Source organism: Passer montanus, unplaced genomic scaffold (genome assembly GCF_014805655.1).
Source record: "Passer montanus isolate IOZ18808 unplaced genomic scaffold, ASM1480565v1 scaffold9, whole genome shotgun sequence".
Lineage (NCBI taxonomy): Eukaryota > Metazoa > Chordata > Aves > Passeriformes > Passeridae > Passer > Passer montanus.
Window position 1 is genome coordinate 6,045,739 of NW_024374367.1, and position 21,573 is coordinate 6,067,311.

At 40.7% G+C, this 21,573-nt stretch overlaps 1 protein-coding gene across 1 annotated transcript; it reads left to right on the plus strand.

Moving 5' to 3' along the window:
• The first annotated feature begins 1,661 nt into the window (after positions 1 to 1,661).
• RUVBL1 (RuvB like AAA ATPase 1) lies at positions 1,662 to 18,656 on the plus strand. The gene is made up of 11 exons (XM_039695379.1): positions 1,662 to 1,904; positions 2,747 to 2,833; positions 3,455 to 3,587; positions 7,433 to 7,584; positions 8,933 to 9,022; positions 9,848 to 9,997; positions 11,314 to 11,377; positions 12,691 to 12,889; positions 14,573 to 14,675; positions 17,678 to 17,769; positions 18,067 to 18,656. The coding sequence occupies exons 1-11, from the start codon at positions 1,764 to 1,766 to the stop codon at positions 18,224 to 18,226; spliced, it is 1,371 nt and encodes a 456-aa protein (XP_039551313.1). The 5' UTR covers positions 1,662 to 1,763; the 3' UTR covers positions 18,227 to 18,656.
• The last annotated feature ends 2,917 nt before the right edge of the window (positions 18,657 to 21,573 follow it).

Below are 21,573 nucleotides of genomic sequence, written 5' to 3' on the forward strand. Positions count from 1 at the left end.
TTTTACAAAGGAAAAAGTCTGCAGCTCACTACCATTAGGTGTTTGTATTCTGCGACTAATATATCCCTGAGAGGGTGTAGAGAGCCTAATGACATACACACTTTTCTAATTATTTAAAGACTAGCTCATATTCGTTAGTCAAAAATTCTTAGCTGCACAGTTGGATAGCAGGATACCCTTACAAAGGTGCTGAACCACACATGTGTGCAATTATATTGTAATTACAAATTTAAACTAGAGTATGTAAATATAAACTGACAGAACAATTAACAGAAAATGCAAGCAACAATAAGCAAAGTCTTTTCTTTGCCAAATTACATTTATAACAAAACTAATGGAAGCTCTTGAACAAAGAGGGAATGAATAGCATGCATATGGTTCACTGGGCTTTTGCAAATAGAACCATAACTCCCATCCTCCCTAAAACAGCTCTCTGAGTTTGTGCTGTCACAGGACTGCTTTTGCAACCCCCCTGGCAGTGCACAGGAAAGCCAGGATGGCACCAGACAGCAGTGCTGCCTCAAACCACATTAATCCACTGGCTTTAAACACTGCAGACACAAACACGGCTTTATAATCACAGAAAACTCTCTCTAGCTATGGGAAGAGTCCTGTCTTTCAATGAGCAACACCGAGCAGGTGTTTTTACTTTTATTTCTATTGAGGTGTCCTTTTCTAGTATAATCACAAACCCAAATAATTTTAATCACGTTTTCTGCAGGTCAGTATTAAAATTGTACTTTCATTGTGCTACAGCCTCCAGGCTGTTACAGCTCCTGACTGGGGCTTGGTGCTGATTCTGCTGTGAGGGTTTGAAAGCTTAACATGGAGATCACTGACAGTGGAATTTTAGATGGGATCTGGGAGCCTACAGTTCCAGCTAGTTCAATTTGTTTGTAGATGTTGTGATCTCTCCCACAAAAAACAGACAGGGGACTCTTCCCATAGATATAGAGAGACACCAGCCCCCTTTCCTTGGCAGGGGAGTGGGACTAGGTGGTCTCCACCAGTCCCTTCCAACCTTAACGATCCTGTGAATCTTTGACAAGGTTTTAGCAGCACCCTTGGAAAGCCTCAGATGATTTTTGTGAGCTAAAGCAGCCGAGGTTCTGGTAAGGCTCAGGGCTGCTGGGGCACTGCCAGCGGCTGTGGGCGGGCAGGGGACAGGACAGCGAGGCAGGGACAGCCAGCATCCCCCAGCAGGACAAACTGGCTCCAGCGCCACATCGGACTGCAGAAAGAAAGAAATGAAGTGCTCATGGTGCTGCAGGGCCAGAAAGCTGCGAGCAAGAAGGAGCTGGTTCCAAATCCAGCTGGGCTCCGCTCGCCTCTCCGACTCAGAGAATCGCAGAACCACTCAGGTTGGAAGAGACCTCCGAGATCATAGGGTGGCGGGTCACCACGTTCCGATCCAGAGCCCGGCACCGAGTGCCACGTCCAGCGTTTCCCTGAGCGCCTCCCGGGACAGCCCCGCGCCGCCGCCCTCCTTCCCGGCCCTGCTCCTCCGCAGCCCCCGCGCCCGCCCGGACCGTCCGCGCAGCGCCGCACGCGGAAACGGGCGGGCGGACCCTAAAACCCTGAGCCCCCTCGGCTGACGGGCAGGCCCCGCGCCCAATCAGCGCCGAGAGCGCCGCGGCGGGGGCCAATGGCGGGGCGGGGGCGGGGCGCGCCGGCGCGCGCTGGGAGCCCCGGTAACGCGCGGGCCGCGTGCGAGGAGCGCGGGGCGGCCGGGCCCGAGCTGCCGCTGCCCTGCCCTGCCCGCCATGAAGATCGAGGAGGTGAAGAGCACCTCGAAGACGCAGCGCATCGCCGCCCACAGCCATGTCAAGGGGCTGGGGCTGGACGAGAGCGGCGCCGCCAAGCCGGCGGGGGCTGGGCTCGTGGGGCAGGAGAACGCGCGGGAGGTGAGCGCGGGGCCGGGCCGGGGCGTGTGAGCAGCCCCCACAGCGAGGGAGAGCCGTGCCCGGGCTGTGGGAGCCGTGCTGGGGCTGTGGGAGCCGTGCCCGGGCTGTGTGAGCAGCTCCCACAGCGAGTGGGAGCCGTGCCCGGGGCGCTCCGTGTGTTTGCTGCCCCGTGAGGCGCTCTGGGGCCGGTCGGGGCCGTGCTTGCTCTGCTCCTGCCCGGCGCAGGGACGGTGGCGGTCTGCCCGGTGTCGGCGTGGAGATGGGGGTGTCAGAGGCAACGGAGCCGACCCAAAGCCAGCGGGTTTGGTGCACGCAGGGATGGGAGCATCCGCTTCAGTGCGGGGGGCTGCATAAAACCGTCAGAGTGCCAGGTTCCAAAGCCAGCGGGTTTGGTGCACGCAGGGATGGGAGGGCGGATGAAACCATCAGAGTGCCAGGCTGGTTTGGTTTGGAAGGGGTCTTGAGGACACCTCCCACTGGACCAGGTTGATCGGAGCCTCCCCAACCTGGCTGTGAAAGATCTGTAGAGGATCTGCGGCTCAGGCAGCGAGATCCTCTTGCTTTACTTTTAAACCTCTCTCCCTGTGCTTCGGACTGTGGGAGGGAAAAGGAGCCGAGGCTCACAGATTGAGTTTCATTTTCTGTGGTTTTTAATGTCTGGGTCAGATAAAATGATTGTAGAAAGCACATTTTCCTGATATTGTCTTTCTTTTTGTGTGCATGAAATTAAAATATTTACTTTTTGTTGAACCTGTTATTTCTAAACACTTCAACTAACATTGAAACAAAAGATTCTATAGCAATACTTGTGTTAACAATATAAATACTTATTTAACTTACAGGCATGTGGGGTTATAGTGGAGCTAATCAAAAGCAAAAAAATGGCTGGCAGAGCAGTGCTGTTGGCAGGACCTCCTGGAACTGGCAAGGTATTATTTTTCAATTTTGTTATAAAATGAAGTATTTCCAAATCTGTTTTAATTTGTCAAAACCGTTTCAGAGTAGCGGTTACAAAATGTTTTCATATATCAGAATCTGTTTTCAATCAATGTATTCATGTAGTTTTCTAATTGATATTTTAACTTTTGTGGTGCCATTGACACTGGCAGTACCCAGTGGTGTGTTCAGCATCTTTAAGGTGAAACCACCTCTTGTAGGTTACTAAACACATAGGTAACAAGGGCTCTGAAAAAGTTTTAGAAGTTACTTTTATATTAAAAGCCAGAATAGTTTTTGCTTGGTTTACTTTTTTCCCCATGCTATTTATTTATTTTTGACATCTGTGTCATCTGTCAAATTCAAATGCCCAGTTTTGTGTTTTCAGGGTTTTTTTAAAGGTCTTTGGCCAAGGGCACCTGTGTTGGAGGAAGGTTGTTATATGTGAGAAATACATGTCAGACAGAGTAGTCTTACTATTAAATGGGTAGTTGATGTGTAGAAGGTGATACAATGAGGAAAGTTAACTTTGTGCAATAAGAATAGTTTCTTAATTCTCTTAAATTAATGTCTGGTTTGGTTTGGTTTTTTTTTTTTTTTTTTCCCATTTAAAGACTGCTTTGGCTTTAGCTATTGCTCAGGAGCTGGGAAGCAAAGTTCCTTTTTGTCCTATGGTTGGAAGTGAGGTCTATTCCACTGAGATCAAGAAAACAGAAGTTCTGATGGAAAACTTCCGACGTGCAATTGGTAAGTTTCAGGAAAAGAAGAATTCAGTGTTTGCATGATACTTGCTTTGCTTTTTCCCAGTCATCCATAAAGGAAAAACTTTATAGTGGTCAAACTGTTTTCAGATTTTTATGTGCTTATCTTCAGTGGTGATCCTAATTTAGTGAATCCCTTTCACACTTAGTGGACTCAGGTTTTCTGTTTACAGACTGTAATTTAATTATTGTATTTTTGTTTATACTTCACCAGATTCTCTCATCATCCACATTCACCTCTCTGTTTTGCCTGTGACTGAATAAAGCTGAAAGAAAAAATAATTTTTGGTTTCTTACGTTAGCAGAAATACTTGTAGACCGAAAAATGCTCCTCCTGTTTTTTTGTTCTATTGATTTTACCCTACTAAATAAACAGCCTTAACCAGGGGCTCCCAAACAGCAGCATTAGCCTGCCTTACTGTTCCAGTGAGCACAGAGAAGGTTCCATGCCAACTAAATAAACACTGTAACTTAATGTCTTCCTCAGTTCTATGGTGCATTTACAACTTTGATGTAAATTGGTTTAATTTGCAGCACAGCCTCAGTGACTATCTAAAATCTCTTACACAGCTGCTGCTGACAGCTGATAAATGCAGATAGAAGTGGCCTTGGTTTGTGTGAGATTTGCTAGAGAGAGCCCAGTTGATTTTAGTCCTGAACATATTAACAATAATTTTCCTGTTTCAGTGCCATGTTTCCTCTTGGGCTTCATCTGGCAGCAGCAGGGTGAAGAAGTCTCTCAGTTCTTCAGTGAAACAAAAGTATTCCATTGACTTCTATAAAAAAACAACTCTCAGTAGTTTCTGGTCTTCTGGTTACCATGAAACTGGCAGGGCCTGGGGGAGGGAAGCCTCAGTAGTCTGCAAAATTTCCTTGATGTGATGAAGTTCCCTGTCAGAGGTTTGGAAACCTGAACCTGCAGGTGGAACTTATGCCATCCATGTTGTCAGTTGTAGAGATAGCAGAGATTTAACAGCCAGCTACATTGTTAGTTCCCTGCATTCCCTGAATGTCAACAGAGAGACACTTCTAAACAAATATTAGCGTTAATGAAAGATGGAACTTCTTTTATTCCTTTCTGTTGAATTCCATGTCACATGTTCATAACACAGCCTTTATTGAATATTTTTATGTGTAAAAAAAAAAATTCTCTGAATTATTTTACTGTACTAGTAACCACCATTTCTTATAACTAAAGACTTTCCAGTTGGGTATTAATCTTGGGTAGGTTTTAGCTCCCCTGCTTGGTAAAGAAATATTTTACAAGGGTGCATTTAAAAAAAAAATTGTTCTGTGCAGTGTAGTTGAGTCTGGGTGCAAGGGAAGCTTCAGCTCACACGTCCATCAGTACTTGAAAGTATTAATTTAGGTTTTATTGAGTTTTGTTTGTATGTCTCCTTGGTAGCAGGTTCTGTGTACATCATCACTGCTCGTATCATGCATTTTGCTTTCAAGGGTAGTTTAGCCACCTGAATTTTTAAAAAATATCAGAGATGTTAACATTAAATCTTTTACTGAATGGTTGGGGTTTTTTTTCCTTGGAAACTACAGTCTGACTGGTTTAGATCACTTTATAAGAAAGTAGGAGTTACTCTGAGTTTACAGATTTTTTATTGTTGAGTCTTTTAACATGGTCTCAACATGGTCTCCTGGCCAAGTAGTGTTTGGGATGCAGCAGAGAGGTTACAATATGTAACAAACCTAAAAGGACAGAGTGGGAAATAAGGAGATCACATTGTTGTATGGGTTAAAAGAAATGTGACCTGGGAGAGATTAATCCAGTATAGAGCTCATTAGCACCTGGTGAGGATGATGATAGCAGCTAATGATGGTAAGAGCTCAGGTGCAGTAAGAAATAACTGCTGCAGTAGCCACTTCAGTGGTGTAACTGTTCCTTGTGTTGCCAAACTGTGCCTGCCAATGGGTTCAGCAAGCCCTGTTCAGCTCCATGGAGTGCTGTTGAACCAAGGCATCAAACAGCCCACAATTGCTGCCTTGGATTTTGTCTGATTTGGAAGATCTCTCTAAGAACTCCTCTGAGAATGAAATTTGTAGTTGATACATACATATTAATTTGAAATCAAAGGATTATAAACAGCAAGTTCAAAGCATCAGTTGCCTTTGTCCAGAGCATGTTCATCTGTGAGTATTTTCTACAGACACCTCTCTAGGAGCACATTAGTCTGGATTAGAGGAAGGCTTCTGAAGCAAATCCCTGGGTTTGCCCTCGCTGACTTGGCTTTGACTTGCGTTGTGCAGAATGAGCACATGAACTGGATTCTTTCCAGATGAAACAGAACTGGAAGATTCATTGCATGCTTCAGCAGCATACAAATCATACCCCAAACACAAACAGGCTGCCACTTTTTCAGAGCAGGGTAGAGCTTGTGCTGGATGTTTAAAGCAAAACAGAGAGGACAAGCATGACCTGGTCCAGTTTGTGGCAATTGCAGTTTCAGTGTGCAGATTCCCATATTGCTTCACACTTGTTGCTTATGGACCAGTGTGGTGCAGTCTTGTCTAGGTCAGTTTTTTAACTCAGAGGTTCAATAATTTCTGTCTGGTGTTTTGGCATACCTGAAGAACATTTTAAAAATTACTGAAATTAACTTCATACGCAACTTTTTATCTCATCTGAAGTAAGAGAAAGCAAACATTTCTTACCAAGAATTTGTCATGTTATTCGCAGTTAGGCTTTCTCACATTTCAGATCCTGGTCTGAATTTGGGCCCAGTAGAGGGAGACAGACCCATATTTGTCAGTTCTTTATAGCCTCTATCAGCAGCTCAAAATTACTGGTGAAGTGTCTGATCTATTTCAAAGCAAAATGAAAAGTTACGGAACAAGCAAAGGTTTATAAAGTCACAATACCCTCAGACTGGGCAGGATGACTTCCTCATATCTTGTTACAGCCCATTCATTCTTTTTGGTATGGCATGTGTGTCTCATAAAATACTTCATGGAGTTTCTTCAGATGTGGATTCTTTGAACTTCTGTGTAGTTAGCACATACATAATTGTAGTGGTGGTGGTGATGATAGTGGGTTTGCTTTGAAACAGTCTGCCTGTAAATGTCTTCAGCTCTATATTATTTTTCAATTTAAAAATCACAGTAATTGTGATTAGAACAGAAGATAGCCAGATATTCTGATGATTGGTTGGCTGTCTGAAAAAATAACAAAGTGAGGATGTAATTTTCAGCTATTGTAAATTATTTTAAATTTTATCTAGCTCACCTTTTGCTATTAACTGGAAAAATACTTAAAATTATACATAAACCCTTTAGTAATTTTATGATGTTCTAGCACAGTACCTGTTAATCAATTTGTGTTATATTTTTAACTCAGTTGCTAAAATATAGTTTTTTATGAAGTTAATTTTTTCTTCAGTATTTTTGTTAACTTTGCAGGGCTTTTTTGATGGTCCAAAAATTGTGTAAATCTCATATTAATGTCACTGGTTTCAGAAGATGTTCTGTGTTTCTGGCTTTAGCACAGGGAGCAAATCAAGCAAATTCCCTCTTTGTGGGAGGCAAAAGAGGCAGAGAATCCTAACATTTGCTTCAAGAACTAATAATAAGAATAGAAGAAAGTAATTTCTGAAAATTTAATAAACTTCTTAGCCAGTCAGAACTTGCCTGAGCTTTCATTCTGATGCACAGGATGAATAGTCTCACTTAATATTGAAGAGAACAATAATTCAGCTTTCTGTCTTTAAAAGTAAAACATTACCATGAAATGTAATGCACCCTAACAATACATTGGATTTTGTTGACAGTAAGGTAGCAGACTCATAAGTGTATACTGAAGATATTTAAAACAATTTCTTGCAGGGTTGAGGATTAAAGAGACCAAGGAAGTTTATGAAGGAGAAGTCACAGAACTGACTCCCTGTGAGACTGAGAATCCTATGGGGGGATATGGCAAAACCATCAGCCACGTAATTATAGGACTCAAAACTGCAAAGGGAACCAAACAGCTGAAGGTATGTGTGGTAGAGTCTCAGAGATTTCCTTAAGTATTTTGGGTTTGTAGCTTCTATTTTTAGCACTTCTTATTTCCATTTTAAGCTCTTGATCCCTGTCTCTGTCAAGTGGGGCTGCCAGGAGGCTGCTTTCTTTGGCTAGACAACTTTATCCTGACTGTTGATCTGCTTTATGTAGAATATTTAGATATTGGTCTTGCGTCCTACTAATTGAAATAGGAGATAAACCCATCATCACTTGGTTAGCAGCTGCTGTTTCTCTCTTTGGCAGCACTCACCTGTATGTCTTCAAGGAGTTAAAAAATGAGTTTTAATAGAAAGAGATCCTGATGCAATTTTGTAAATGACAAGTACCACAAAAAATGGGCTGAGTTGGCAATCTGAGCTTCATTCTGTCTCAGTCTGTGATACCCTCTGATCCTGGCTATGCAAGTACCACAAAAAATGGGCTGAGTTGGCAATCAGCTTCATTCTGTCTCAGTCTGTGATACACTCTGACCCTGGCTATAAATTAATGTTCATGGTAATAAACATGCAAGAAAGGCATTGTTTGGTATTGTTCTCGTGATTGTCTGGAAGCAAATTTTTGAGGATGGCTTGGGAAATATTGCCTGTTTAAATATAAATTATTCTTTCTGTCACATCTTTTCTTTCTACATGGGGTGTCATGCTCTAGTGAATATTTGATAGAAAACTGGAAATTGAGCTGGTGTGTTGCCAGCTCAGGCCCACTTTGCTTTTGTTTTCTTGTCTCCATTCAATTTCCCTGTCAGACTTGGAGAGAACTAAAAGCTGTCTCTGTTGTTAAGTATCATCTTTCATTTGTTCACTCTGAAAACAAGGAAATGAAGAGCAAAAGCGAATAAACATGTACCAGGAGAAACAAAGGCATCTAATATATTCCACACCCACTCTCCCTCACAGAGCGCCACAGAGGATAAGGACTCAAGAAATCAAGGAACATTGATTCATATATTCAATGCTATAGCCAGATTTTTTATAAAAGTTTTCCTAGAAAGCTGGAGAACTACTGTTTCTTAGGTATAAATACATTGTCACATTACTCAGAGCTATGTTTTGTAGCTGGTACCATTATGTTTCTGGCACTGTCACTTCCTTTTGGATAGAAGATTTTTTTTGTAAGACAGTAAGTTTTGTGCATCTTCCACATTTATTCGCTATCCCTACTCCAAACGTTACAACTTTATAAAGTCCTAGAGGTATTGTCAGGGTGAGTTGCAGTTTAATTTCATCTGATGGGAGTGAGCTTCAAACTGAATTTCTTTACCTTGATTACCATAACAATATGGAGCTGTTTTGATCAACTGTGCTGTTTGCTTGTCTCCAGCTGGACCCGAGCATTTTTGAGAGCTTGCAGAAGGAGCGAGTGGAAACTGGCGACGTTATTTATATTGAAGCAAACAGTGGAGCTGTCAAGGTAAAAGAAAAGTTCTGTACTTTTATGCAGGTGTATGTTTTTTGCAGACCTTTCTCTGCCTTTGTCAGAAGGTTCTCTGATTTATTAACCTTAACTGACATGATATGGTTACATGGAAATTTTAAAAAGAGCCCAGTGCTTTCCTTATCGGGAGAGAAAAGTCTCTTTTACACCCAAAGGATGTGGAGATCTGGTTCACAATTAAGGTCATCTGGCAAGGAAGCTATCACTGATGCTGTCTGGATGAGTTTTTTTTTTCTGTAAGATCAAGGCATCTTTAAGGGAAGAGGGGAAGAACCAAACAACTTTAGTCATTTTCAGGCTGACATGTGCAGCGTATTTAATCTTTCTTTTATCGCTCTGATATTTTCTCCACAAGATATATACATGTAGAAGGGAATACTGCATTAGTTAGCATTCTTTTCATATCTGATTTAGAAAGTGTATAGTGATACTTGCTGTTTAATGGATGAGCATAATATTTTCTATCATAATAAATCACCTACCTACAAAGGAGGTTCTCCCAATCTCTGGTTAATCTGCTGGATTTGTCCTTTAGCAAGAATTGCATATGGTAAAAGAAAGGGAGAGAGGAGTAGAATATTGTTACCACTGAAAATATCAGGTGTTTCTCAACAGAGTTTTTGAGCTTTGATCAGCAGATAGGGTATGCCTGTTGCTAAGCAGGGAGTGGGATGTCTGAATTGTCAGCTGAACCTTTTCAGAACTGGAATTGTGAACTAACCATGTTATCAAATTCTTGTCACTCAAGGTTTTGGCACTGAAATTAATTCTATACCTGGGTTTCTTTTTTTTGTTCCTCAGAGGCAAGGCAGGTGTGATATCTATGCTACAGAATTTGACCTTGAAGCTGAAGAGTATGTTCCCTTGCCAAAAGGTGATGTGCACAAGAAAAAGGAAATTATTCAGGATGTCACCCTGCATGACTTGGATGTGGCCAATGCTCGACCTCAGGTATCTGACTTCACAGATGAAGTCTTTACAGAAAAATTACTTGAGATAGATGTGATGTTACCAGAATAATTGAGATGTAGGAAGTTGAGCTGACTCACCCTCAAAGATTGCACTGTAGGAGGAGCAGTAGGTGTCACACCTGGAAGGCCAGTCTAGCTCTCCTCAGGGAGGTCATGCTGCAGCTGGCTGCTTCAGGCCCTGCCATGGAGGTTAAAGAGGTTAAAGCAGTTGCTTCCTTAGAATTCATGCCCCTGGTCATGGAATACTGGTCAGCATAACACTCCTAGCACTGCAGAGAGCAGTCTGGGAGTTGTAGAACAGCTTCCACACAGGTATTTGGGATCCACCACCTTCACAGTTAATGCAAAGTCCAGACCCTGCTCTCTTTCCCTCCAGCACTGTGCCCCATCACTTGCAGAAAAAGAGCATTGTGAGCTGTTTCTCTGACCAGGAAAAGAGATTATTGCTTTCTCTCTAGAAGGAAAGCTGCCTGCAGGTGTGAGGTAGCAGCAGCCAGACCTGCATAATTTCATTTAATGGAAGTTCTGAATGCAGATTAATATATTCTGCAGTTTATGGTTTTATAACCATGAAATGGAAACTGCAAGGACTGTGATAAAAGGTGTTTTAAGTATTTTTGACTGCTGTGGATTGTTTTGATGTTCTTACTTATTTCAGAAATGTTTCATAGCCACTTGTTAAACTTTTTTGTGAATTTCAGTAGGGCTCTGCATGTGTTGCAGCAAAAGAGAAATAGAAAATAGAAGAATTATTCCTTGCTGTGTCTTAACATAAATCCACTCTTGAGGGAATTCTATCTGTGTCAAAACCAGAAGTCACTAACAAGTTTAAAAGCTGGAATCCCTACAGTAAAACAATACAAATTTCAAAATACAATTTCAAAATAATTTGCAAAAAATTGTTTTATAAAAATAATGGTATTAAAAAGTTATAAAATTTAGAATCGTTCTTCCTGTGTTGATAGGCTGAACACCTACTGTGCATGCAGGCAATCCAAGTCTCTTGTTCCCTGACAATTTCATTCCTTCAGAGTTCCTCTGTGACAGTTTTTTCAAGAGAGGATATCTCATTTTGATTTTTTATGCTCTACAAATGAGCAAGAATGAGGGGATAGCTAGGTGATTATGTTTAGAGTACTCCTGTGGTGAGATGGCCTAAACTTTGACAGATTATGAAAGACTGCTTCTATAAAGTATTAAGAAACAACTTCTTTAACCAGCTCCTGATCTATAAAATTCCCAAGGTGTGTGCTTACTACATAATCTCAAAGCTGATCTATCACTTTCTTTTCCTAGGGAGGACAAGACATCCTTTCTATGATGGGACAGTTGATGAAACCTAAGAAAACTGAAATTACTGGTATGAAACCTGTATGGCATTTTGAGATTATGTGTTTTCCAGATAGAAAAGGATTAAAAATAGAGTTAATATATTTAAATTTAATGCATACATAATACATAATGCATACATAATATTCATAAATACTCAGATTTCCAAAAGCAGTGATAGAGTTGCTGGAATTGCAGTGTCTGGAGACAGAATGAGTTACTGGTTTGTTTATGTAGTGGTAAAATGTATCCAGTGCTCTGCGGCCACTTTCTGGGGAGAGGTCAGAATGCTAGTGCCCATCCTACAGCATTCCTGCCACAGTGTGAGGTTCAGGCTTTCAGCAAAGAGCCAAACTGAATGCAGAAGTAATACACAAATTCTAGAAAATGATGTAGCAGTCATACTGAATTTTGGTGGAGAAGAAAAATGGCACCTCTATAACAACTGTCTAAGGACATGATACTCCACATGCACTGCTGCTCTTCCCACCTGCAGCTCTTTGGAGAAAACTGTATCTACACACAAATTGCTCTCCTTTTTGCTTTGAAAGAAATGATGCTTCACTAAGTTGCTATCTAAATTTAAATAAAAATCTGTTTAAGTACCTAACTGAATGGTAGATTTTCCAAGTATTTTATCTGTCCCAGAGGTTGCTTTGCTTATTCTAATACCAGATACATTGATGTATTGTCTGGCATAGCTTTGAGAGCAGTAGGTTCACAGAACCTTACATAGCCTTTTTTTTGCTTTTTGGTTAAAAACATCTTTGCTGGAATGGAGTAGCAAGATTTCATTCTTTCATTGTTTAAGTACCTAACTGAATGGTAGATTTTCCAAGTATTTTATCTGTCCCAGAGGTTGCTTTGCTTATTCTAATACCAGATACATTGATGTATTGTCTGGCATAGCTTTGAGAGCAGTAGGTTCACAGAAACTTATATAGCCTTTTTTTTGTTCTTTTTTGGTGAAAAACGTCTTTGCTGGAATAGAATAGCAAGATCTAATTCTTTCATTTATGTTCTTTTCAGTCATGCTTGGAAACTTCAGTAAATTTTTTGTTTAAAATTAGGTTTGACTTGACTTCTCCACCCCTACCAGACTCCACCAACCTACAGCAATCAAATTTTCATGTGTGAATATTTCAGTTAGAAATACTTTGTTGCACAGATCTCTCCCCAACATAGTATGAAATGTCACAAAATTTTAGTGTCACGGGTATTTTCCTTGTGGCAGTAAGATACCAAACCATGGAAAAGTTCAAGGAGAATTTTCCTTGCTTCAAGCTTTACCCTCTGACCTATAGTTCACTAGCAGAACAACCAACAGTTTCTTTTTGTTCTCAGACAAACTTCGAGGAGAGATAAATAAGGTGGTGAACAAATACATTGATCAAGGCATTGCAGAGCTGGTGCCAGGTGTGCTCTTTGTGGATGAGGTTCACATGTTGGATATTGAGTGTTTCACATACCTGCACCGAGCACTGGAATCTTCTATTTCCCCCATTGTCATCTTTGCTTCCAACCGAGGAAACTGCATTATCAGGTATGATGTCTAAACTTGGATTTGCATTGTTCAAAAACCTTGGAATTAGCTGTGCCGTTAGAGTTACAATCTTAGAAGGCTTTTGTCTCTGACACCTGTGATAATCCTCTGCAAGCTGCATTGGTGCTCAAGAGCTGCTCATGAGCTTTATGATGGGACAAGCATTTAACACCAGGCTGACTGGAATTCCTCCTTTCCTCTGACACTTCCTGAATTGTTTCACTTCTGGGTGATCTGTGGCATATACCATTGTCATTGTATACCTCAATACATCTGTTACCTGCACATTAGGGGCATCAAAAGCACCAGAGCTACAAACCTCTAATACCATTGTTTCCTGCTTCTGGATTATTTTAGTGCTTGCAATCCTAGTGCCATCAGGCTTCAGCTTCTTGTTCAGACTGGTAAAGTGTGTCACAGTTCAGCCTCTCCCTTTTCCTGCTCTCTTGGTCTGGTGTCTTGTGATTCTTCAGTCCTGCCAACCAACTTGGTTTTCATTTCCACTTCACTTTGGTATTTTGCACCCACAAAATACATTCTTTGCATGTTCAGTAAAAGTTCTCTCCTCTGATTTCAGAGTCTTCTGTAAGTTCTACTACTAGTTTGTGGGCTAGGTCTAATTATGTCTAAACAAGCTGTCATTAGCAATGATTGCTATACTTTGGATTGATTTAATTCAGCTGTATAACCAGCTTTTCATTTCCCTCATAGTGGCTCATCTGGTGTTAATCTTTCTCTGTTTGCATTGCTTAGAAGTGAGAATGATAAGCCCTTCAAAAATGTTTAAGGTGGACATTACTGCATTGTCTTTGCAAAGATATAAAAAAGCTGTCTTGTAAAGGAAGTAGAGATCTGTCAGCATGGATTCACTGTAGATCTTGTTAAGAAAAATCTGTGATTTAAGAAAGGAAATTTCCCATATAATAGTGACATCTAATACTGGAGAACCATGGCCAGAGCTGCAGCTACTTAAATACTAGCACTGAACTTAAAAGTGTAATTCTTTACCAGCACTTCACTGTTTTTACTGCAATCTGTGTAATTCTCCTGAATTAAGTCTGGGTATCTTTCAACTTCACAGTAATTGACAGTGGTCTTGGGAAACCAGGAGTGCCTGTGTCTGCAGGCTGTGCTGTTGGGTGTTGTATGTCAAACAAATAAAATGGCTGGGGAATCTAGATCCTGCCCTATCCTTCATACAGAGACCTAAACCTCTCAGTTTGCTGGATTGCAGGCATGGAATGTAAATCACCAAAGTATTCACTGGAGGGACTGGGGAGAGAATGGCTTGCTCAGCAACAGGGGAGGTTGTCCAAATGGATTATAGTATATATAATTTCTGCTGATACTGCTAAACAACTTAGCAAGAATGATTTGTTCCTTGCTGGAGGATTCCTTGGAACATTAGATAAGGCTGTATTGTGAGATACAATACAAGAAAGCACCTCTCACTGTATTTTGGGAGGCAAGTTTAAGAGCTCCAGCAATAGTGTTTGTTTCCCTGGGACTATCAGGAATGAGCCTTAGACCAGAATGTTTCCTGTCTCTGACCCAGGGGGTGTGTGTCTCTGTGGACACACAACAGTTGTAAACTATTGTAGTCACTCTTTACTGATTTTAACCAAATCAGTGTACTGAACTCACAGAAGTGTCTGATTGCTTTCTGTTTGGTTTCTCCTCTAGAGGCACAGAGGATATTGTGTCTCCTCATGGAATACCATTGGACCTGCTGGATCGAGTCATGATTATCAGAACCATGCTCTATACACCCCAAGAAATGAAGCAGGTATGCACAGGATTTTAAAGAGCTTGTTGCAAGTCCAGAGTTGTGCACAGCTTCTGCCTATTCTGTTATTGTAGAGATGTTTGACTCTGGTCACCAGGGCTTGTGCCAGAAGCTTCCTGCTTGTTAAAATCCTGCTTCTCTAGGAGTCAGTACAGTGAGCTGGTTAAAGCTGTGCTCACAGCTTCTCTGACTCCCAGCCACTGAGGAGCTGCTAAGCACATGTGGAGCTGAAAGTGGCACCTCACTTGCAGCAAGGGATGAACTGTTAGTTGAAGCAATCTCTTGCACAAGTGTGCTTTCCATAGTTTGCAGATTTCAGCAGGTAGTGCTTTTTCACTTGTATAAGATGAAGTGTCACATCATAGGATCTTTAGTCCCAGACCTCAGGCTTTTCCCTCACATGAGACATGAGAGCATTGAGGAGTATAACCTCATGTGCTGCATTTTTGCCTTTGTGCCCTGTTCTGTAGCTTTAACCTACTGGGGCTGTCTCCTGAAATGGGGAGAATTTTTATGCTCCTAGTTAAGTTTGGAAATGTAAGCCCAGAAAGTGTTGCAGAGATATCCTTCCAAATGCCTGGAAGTTTTCCTGTGGGACCATCACAATGTATTGTGTATTGATTATAATGCTTGGTGCCATTATGATGCATTTTGTCAAAGATCCCCTCTCATTAGGCTGTCAGTGCTGGGAAGTGACACAATGCAGAAGACATTAGGGTTTACCATGTCAATTCTTTGTATTATTTAAGAGATAGTGTCAGTGGAAGAGTGTGTTATGCCAGATAATGGTCTCCTGCTGCTGGAAAAGTGCCAAGGTGATGTGGATGCATTTATGGAAGAGGCAAAGCTTCATTTCACTTGGTTTGAGGAGCTTTTCATTGATGATATCCTAAGCTGTTCTCATGATGATTTTTTTTGTACCTAAAGGACACTTTGAAGCATTGTGGTGTAGATTGCAGTAGAAGCAGCCCAGTCATTTAACAATACAGTTAGGTTTAGTCTACAAAACAAATTTTCATGTGTGACTTTTACTCAACATGGGGGTATTAAAGACTGTCTGGATTTCCCTGTAGTGTAAGTGAATTCTGTGTAGTTAGTGCTGTATTACCATGCAGGTAAGACACTTTCTGAATGCTGATGTTCAGAATTCTGAGCTGGGTAAGTGCTGTCATTTCCACCCTCCCCAGGGCTGAAGGAAAGGAAGTGTTCACAGTAGCATTTCCTAAAGGTAAAAACCGAGTTCAAAAACTCAGCCCCATTAATCAAGGTCCCATAGTCAGATAATCTCATCTGCCCTTAAATTAAGGCTTTTCAATGGCAACTTCTCATGGGAGAAGAGGAGGAGCTATTGCACTTAACTTTGGCTTCTAACTAAGTACAGTTGGTGTGGGGATAAAAACAAACCATAAGTAAGTTAGTTCTTTATTTTTACTCTAATTTGTCTTTCATGTTAGGAGGAAATTCCTGCTGCTGATGTTTCTGTGTGAGACTCTTTGCCTTCACAATTGATTCTTTTATCACCACAGAATCTGGTCATGTATCTACTGAAAGTTTGTTCATAACCAGTTCAAAATATTTTTTGTGTGTGTTGATAAAGTAGAAATCCCATTTCTACACAAGACACACAGTAACCATAGTGCAGCTAGAATAGGGGAAAAATTCACTTTTATGGTGAATAAAAGTGAACACCACTTTTAAGGTGGCGTTGTTATCAAACTTTTTTGCATATGTGCCTTAGATATTAAAGGTTCTAAGTGAGATGTTTTGTTCCTAATGTATTTCACCTGATAAAGACTTGTTTTCCTATTCCATAGTAAATGCATATGTAAGCAAGAAGTGGATTAATGGCTTGGGCCCTAGTCCTTTGGTAATGTTCTACCAGGTTACTAGATAAAAAGTTATTCTAAAAAACATTGTTGAAGATGTGACATTCAAAACCTTGTTTGTAGCAGAGGAAGAACAAAGTAGCAGTGTTTGAATGAAGGGAAGGGGATGTCTAGGTGATCTACAGGTAAAAAAATCTTCAACCTGAAATTGTAATTGGCAGCAGCATTGCTAATATTCAGTGCACATATCTTAGCACCAACTTTCTGCCATTTCAAGCCCCTCTCTTACTCTGCTCCCTGAGTGCATTTTTATGGCTTTAATTTAAACGAGTGCTTCTTGATATCTTGTTTACAAAGCTGCCAAAGTGAAAAATACCTGTATTATATGAGGCTTGCAGTTCCAGAGTTATCTCTGCACTACAACACAACATCATTATCCAGTCTGCCCCTTATCACTCAGCTGGTAATACAGACTACAGAGAGACTTGTGCCACTTTTGTTACAGCTTTATATGCTCAGGCTTATTGGTGATATCTTCCTCTCCAACTTTGTAAAGATCTTCAAACTGGTACAAGCCTGAGACTGTTCTTGAAAGATTAGATTCTTCTTAGTGATTTTTTTTTCTTCTTGAAGGAATAGGTGAATCATAGAAAGTAACTTTTTGATTTATTTTGCTATCTTCTTGTCAATTGAAGAAAAAGTGTGTTGTGAGCCGCAAAGGAAAGGGTGCAGATTTCTGGAGGGCTTTTTGGAGGGCTCTGCTGTACAGCACCAGTGATACACTGCAGAATTCAGTAACTGGTGTAGCTATCCAAAAGCCTTCAGCTGCCACTAATTTCTAACATACATTTTCTATTTTCTTATATAAAAGTTCTCATGTTCTGCTCCTTATTAGTAGATAGACTTGGCTAAGTGTGCAGAGTTGTCGTGAAGGGTTAGCAGTCCAGATGTGTTACTTTACCTTTCTGGTGTGATAACAGTTTTTTTAAGATTGTTTGCCTGTTTGCTTAGAATTGTACAAATTCTGGTTTAGTGATAAGTTACACCAGGGTAACTCTCCACACCATCTTGTTTTGTAGCATGTCTCACCTCTAAGCTGACGGTTTACAGATTAAAAGTTCAGTAATTTGGCATGTTAATTGTTTGGGCACTTACCTCACTTACTCTTCCCAACAGATCACGAAACTTCGTGCTCAGACAGAAGGGATTAATATCAGTGAAGAAGCTCTAAACCACTTAGGGGAAATTGGTACCAAGACAACCCTAAGGTGAGTTGGGCACAGTTTTCTATTCAGCATGACTGGATCTAAAGCCACTGTAGGATAACTCACTGTTGGAAGCAGACAGACATCTCCTTTACAATGTCATGGTCTGTTAACAGTCATTAAAAAGAGTGGTGATGCTCCTGTTTTCTTCTTTAAAGAATGAATGAGCTGGGGTGCTTGCTGACTTTCTCATACTGCTGGTAGAGCTCTGTTTCCTAGCAAATATCCCAGCTCTGTGTATCATCAGTTCCCTGGGATGCACTGAATTGTAATTACTCATCTGCCTCTGTTTGATCACAGGTATGCTGTGCAGTTGCTGACCCCAGCTAACCTGCTTGCCAAGATTAATGGGAAAGACAGCATTGAGAAAGAGCATATTGAAGAAATAAATGAACTTTTCTATGATGCTAAATCCTCAGCAAAAATCTTGGCTGATCAACAGGAGAAGTACATGAAATGAAAAGCTTATCATGTTCCATGCTTTGAAGTAGCTTTAACCCTTAGCCAGGGCTGGCGTAGTTATTGAATGAGAAATGTTAATGGTTTGTCTCTTTTGAGACTGAAGAATATTTAAATGTTGGACTGCTTTGTCAGGCCAGAATTAACTATTGAGTGTTCCTATTCCATTATCAACAGTAAGATGCTCTATGGTTTGTGTGTAACATCTTAGTCTCCCCTTTATCAGTATATGTGACATTAGTAGCTCTTGGCCCATCAGTTTTGTCTTAGATTTTGTTAAGAGCTCCAACTGAAGTTGATGCTTAAGAACAGTTTATTTTCTTTATGAATCCTATTTTAAAATAGTTTCCTTTTACAGATTGTAACATTTTGGTTTTGAATCAAAGTTTGTCTGAAGTGCTTTATAATAAAACATGTCAGGAAGATTGGAAGTGTGTGTGTGTGTGTTCACTCTGGGTGTTGACCTAAGAAACAATCAAAATAAATTGGAATTAACAAAACCAAATATAAGTGAAATGGATCTGCAACACAAAAATAGATTGCAGCAAAGGGAAAGATTGATTGTGACCTTTTAAAAGTGTTTACTTCTTTGTAGGATTTGGGTTTTATTTTCTGAAGACTTCCTTGGAGAATGCAGAAGTACTTAAGAGTTATGTTTGCCCCATTTAAAGCCTTTCCCCCAGAGAAACTTAAATTTTTCTTGAATTTTCCTAAAGCAGATTTAAGAAAAAAATGTTTCCATCATGATTAGCTATTTTTTGCAGTATTCCCACTTTCTTGATCACTCAGAATCAGGAAAAATTTTCAAACTAAAACTGGAATCCCTCTTTGCACAATTTGGATGAACTTCAGCTTAGTCTCGTGTTCACAGTTGTGTGAAGCATGGATACCTGATTGCTTCACAGCACTTCCAGGTTAAATGATTAATGAATTAGATCCCTGTAACACTGACATACAAATCTCTGTAACCACATAAATGGATGTATTGGAGCAAAAATGGAGAAGCCTTGTCAAGTGACTAACCTCACATTCCTTATTAGACTCCTTAGGGATTTAAAACTATGTGCACTACTTAAATAAGCATTTATTGAGGTAGGGTGGGAAAAGTAGTAACTTATCACAGGAGGGAAGGTTTAAATGTCCTTTTAGCATATGCAAAGTGAACGTTGAAGAAGATGACTTTTCACTTAACTCATCAAAATTTTAATCTGTGTTCCTGAATGAGACACTGCGTCACAAAGACCAAACATACTCAGCCTTCTGTGAGTCCTTCACAGGAAGTGATTCCTGTGGTTCCTCATGGGAGAATCCAGTAATGGCAAATTAGGAACACTTTGGGAGCATTTTTTTTGGTGGTTTTTTTTTTGTTTGTTTGTTTTGGTTTGTTTTTTTGGTTGGTTGGTTGGGTTTTTTTGGGAGGGGGTTGGTTTTTTGTTGTTGTTTTGTTCTTAAAGGTGAAATATACCTCTGTTAGTCATTTTGCTTTCCTAAGAGGTTTTCTTCTGAGACTGGTAGTTAAAGAAGCTGAGATTATCACAAAGCTGTAGCATGCACATTTTTATAAAATAATTTACATGGGTTAATTGATACATACCAAATGTAACAAAGCTCCCTTGTTAAATCAGGGAATTCTGCCTTCTAAAACACTCAGGAGCTCAGTCATCATCTCCTTGGGGAAGGAGTCCAACTGCTAAAAAGCTCTGTCCTCACCCCTTTATGCTCCAGAAGCTTGTCTCTTCCTTGTGCTGAAGTGCTGTTAGTGGAAATTGCTAATGATTTTTCAGCTCCAGTAACTGTGGACTGGACAGCAGTCTGCTGGGGAGAAAAAAATAGAGCTGGAAGGAAGCTGGGTGGTTTGGATTAAATAATGTTTTGATCATATTCTACCATTTCAGTCATGTAAAAACCTGTCCCATTCTTCAAAGTAAAATTCAGTGCTCTTGTCAGCCAGCCCTAATTAGCTTTTGTACTTTAAATAATCTACCTACTCCTTTCTCTACATTTGCAAATAAACAATAATGACAGATAGATTTAATGAATTATTTTTGGTTTATCTGTGAATATTTTTGGCCAAGGAGCATTCCTGCTTTCAAACGTAAAAATTCACTCTTACTAACTCCAAATGAATAAAGATTGCAATTAACCCAGCAGAATAATTTTCACAGTGCTTCTAAAATCTCTTTACTGTGGTTGGATGGCACGTTCTGTTTTAGTGCTATGGCAGCACAGAAAGAGACACAGTGAATTAAGCTGCTGCATGATCAAAATTGAACCTTTTTTCTGTTACAGTTTGAAAGTCGTTCTTCTTGGCAATGATGAATGTAGTTATTTAAGAATATAAGTACCATTTTTCTTTGAGTTTTCTGAAATATCTAACTGATCAATTGAGAAAGAAGTTTGAATAAGCCCTAAATAATTCTGAATGCCAGAGCAGTTCAAAGGCCTAATCAACATTCGAAGGCATTGGATTTTTAGTGATGAATTTGTCTCTGTTCCAAAAGACATACTGGGGCAGTGAAAGGTGGATTTCCTGGGATACTGAAATCTTAAGACCTCTGTTGCCACTTAACCATCAGCAGGAAGGGGCAGAAACTCTTGTTTCTACTTTAGCAAGCCACTTGTTTCTTTGTTTACAAAATGTTCTTTATAAAAATACCATCTCTGTAAAACTGGGGAGAAATATCTGTTCTCACAACAGTTAAAACAAGTGATTCTCTGTAAAACTCAAGCCGGGTAGTCTGCCAGACCTCAGATACAAGCAAAGGCCTGGGAAGAAGTGAACTGTGAGCCCCTCACTGCAAATAAGCAGCTCCATCCGACCCTGGTTTCACAGCAGACCTCATGACTGATGGTACCTGTCACTTGAGGCTGACTGCAGGTACAAGGGTACTTCAGGAAGAAAACAAGATCTCAAAATACACACAGGAGAAAGCAGCAGCAATCAAACCAAACCAGTTTTCCCAAACCTTGGGCAATTAAAAAAAAGGAAGTTATTAAATCATCATGTAAGACCATCCTTACCTCTGCCAAGTCTGTGCCAGAGCAGTGGCTGGTCCCAGAGGATCCCCAGGAAAGAACAAGAACCCTTCTAACAGGCAGAACTTGGTGCAGAGTGTGCTCGGGAGGGGCTGCTGTTACACACAGGTTTTGCTCCTGGAGGGGCCCCACTTTTCCCTTCTGCACCCTCATGTCTGTACAGCACAGCAGCCCTGGCCCTGCAGGACCCTGTCCCCAAGTGCCACCTCTCTGATGGCCATTAAGTGCCTGGGGAAGATGTAGAGCTGTGCTACAAAGGGAAAATCCTTCCACTCCGGACGGTGAGGCAATGTTTATCTAGCCTATTAAGGG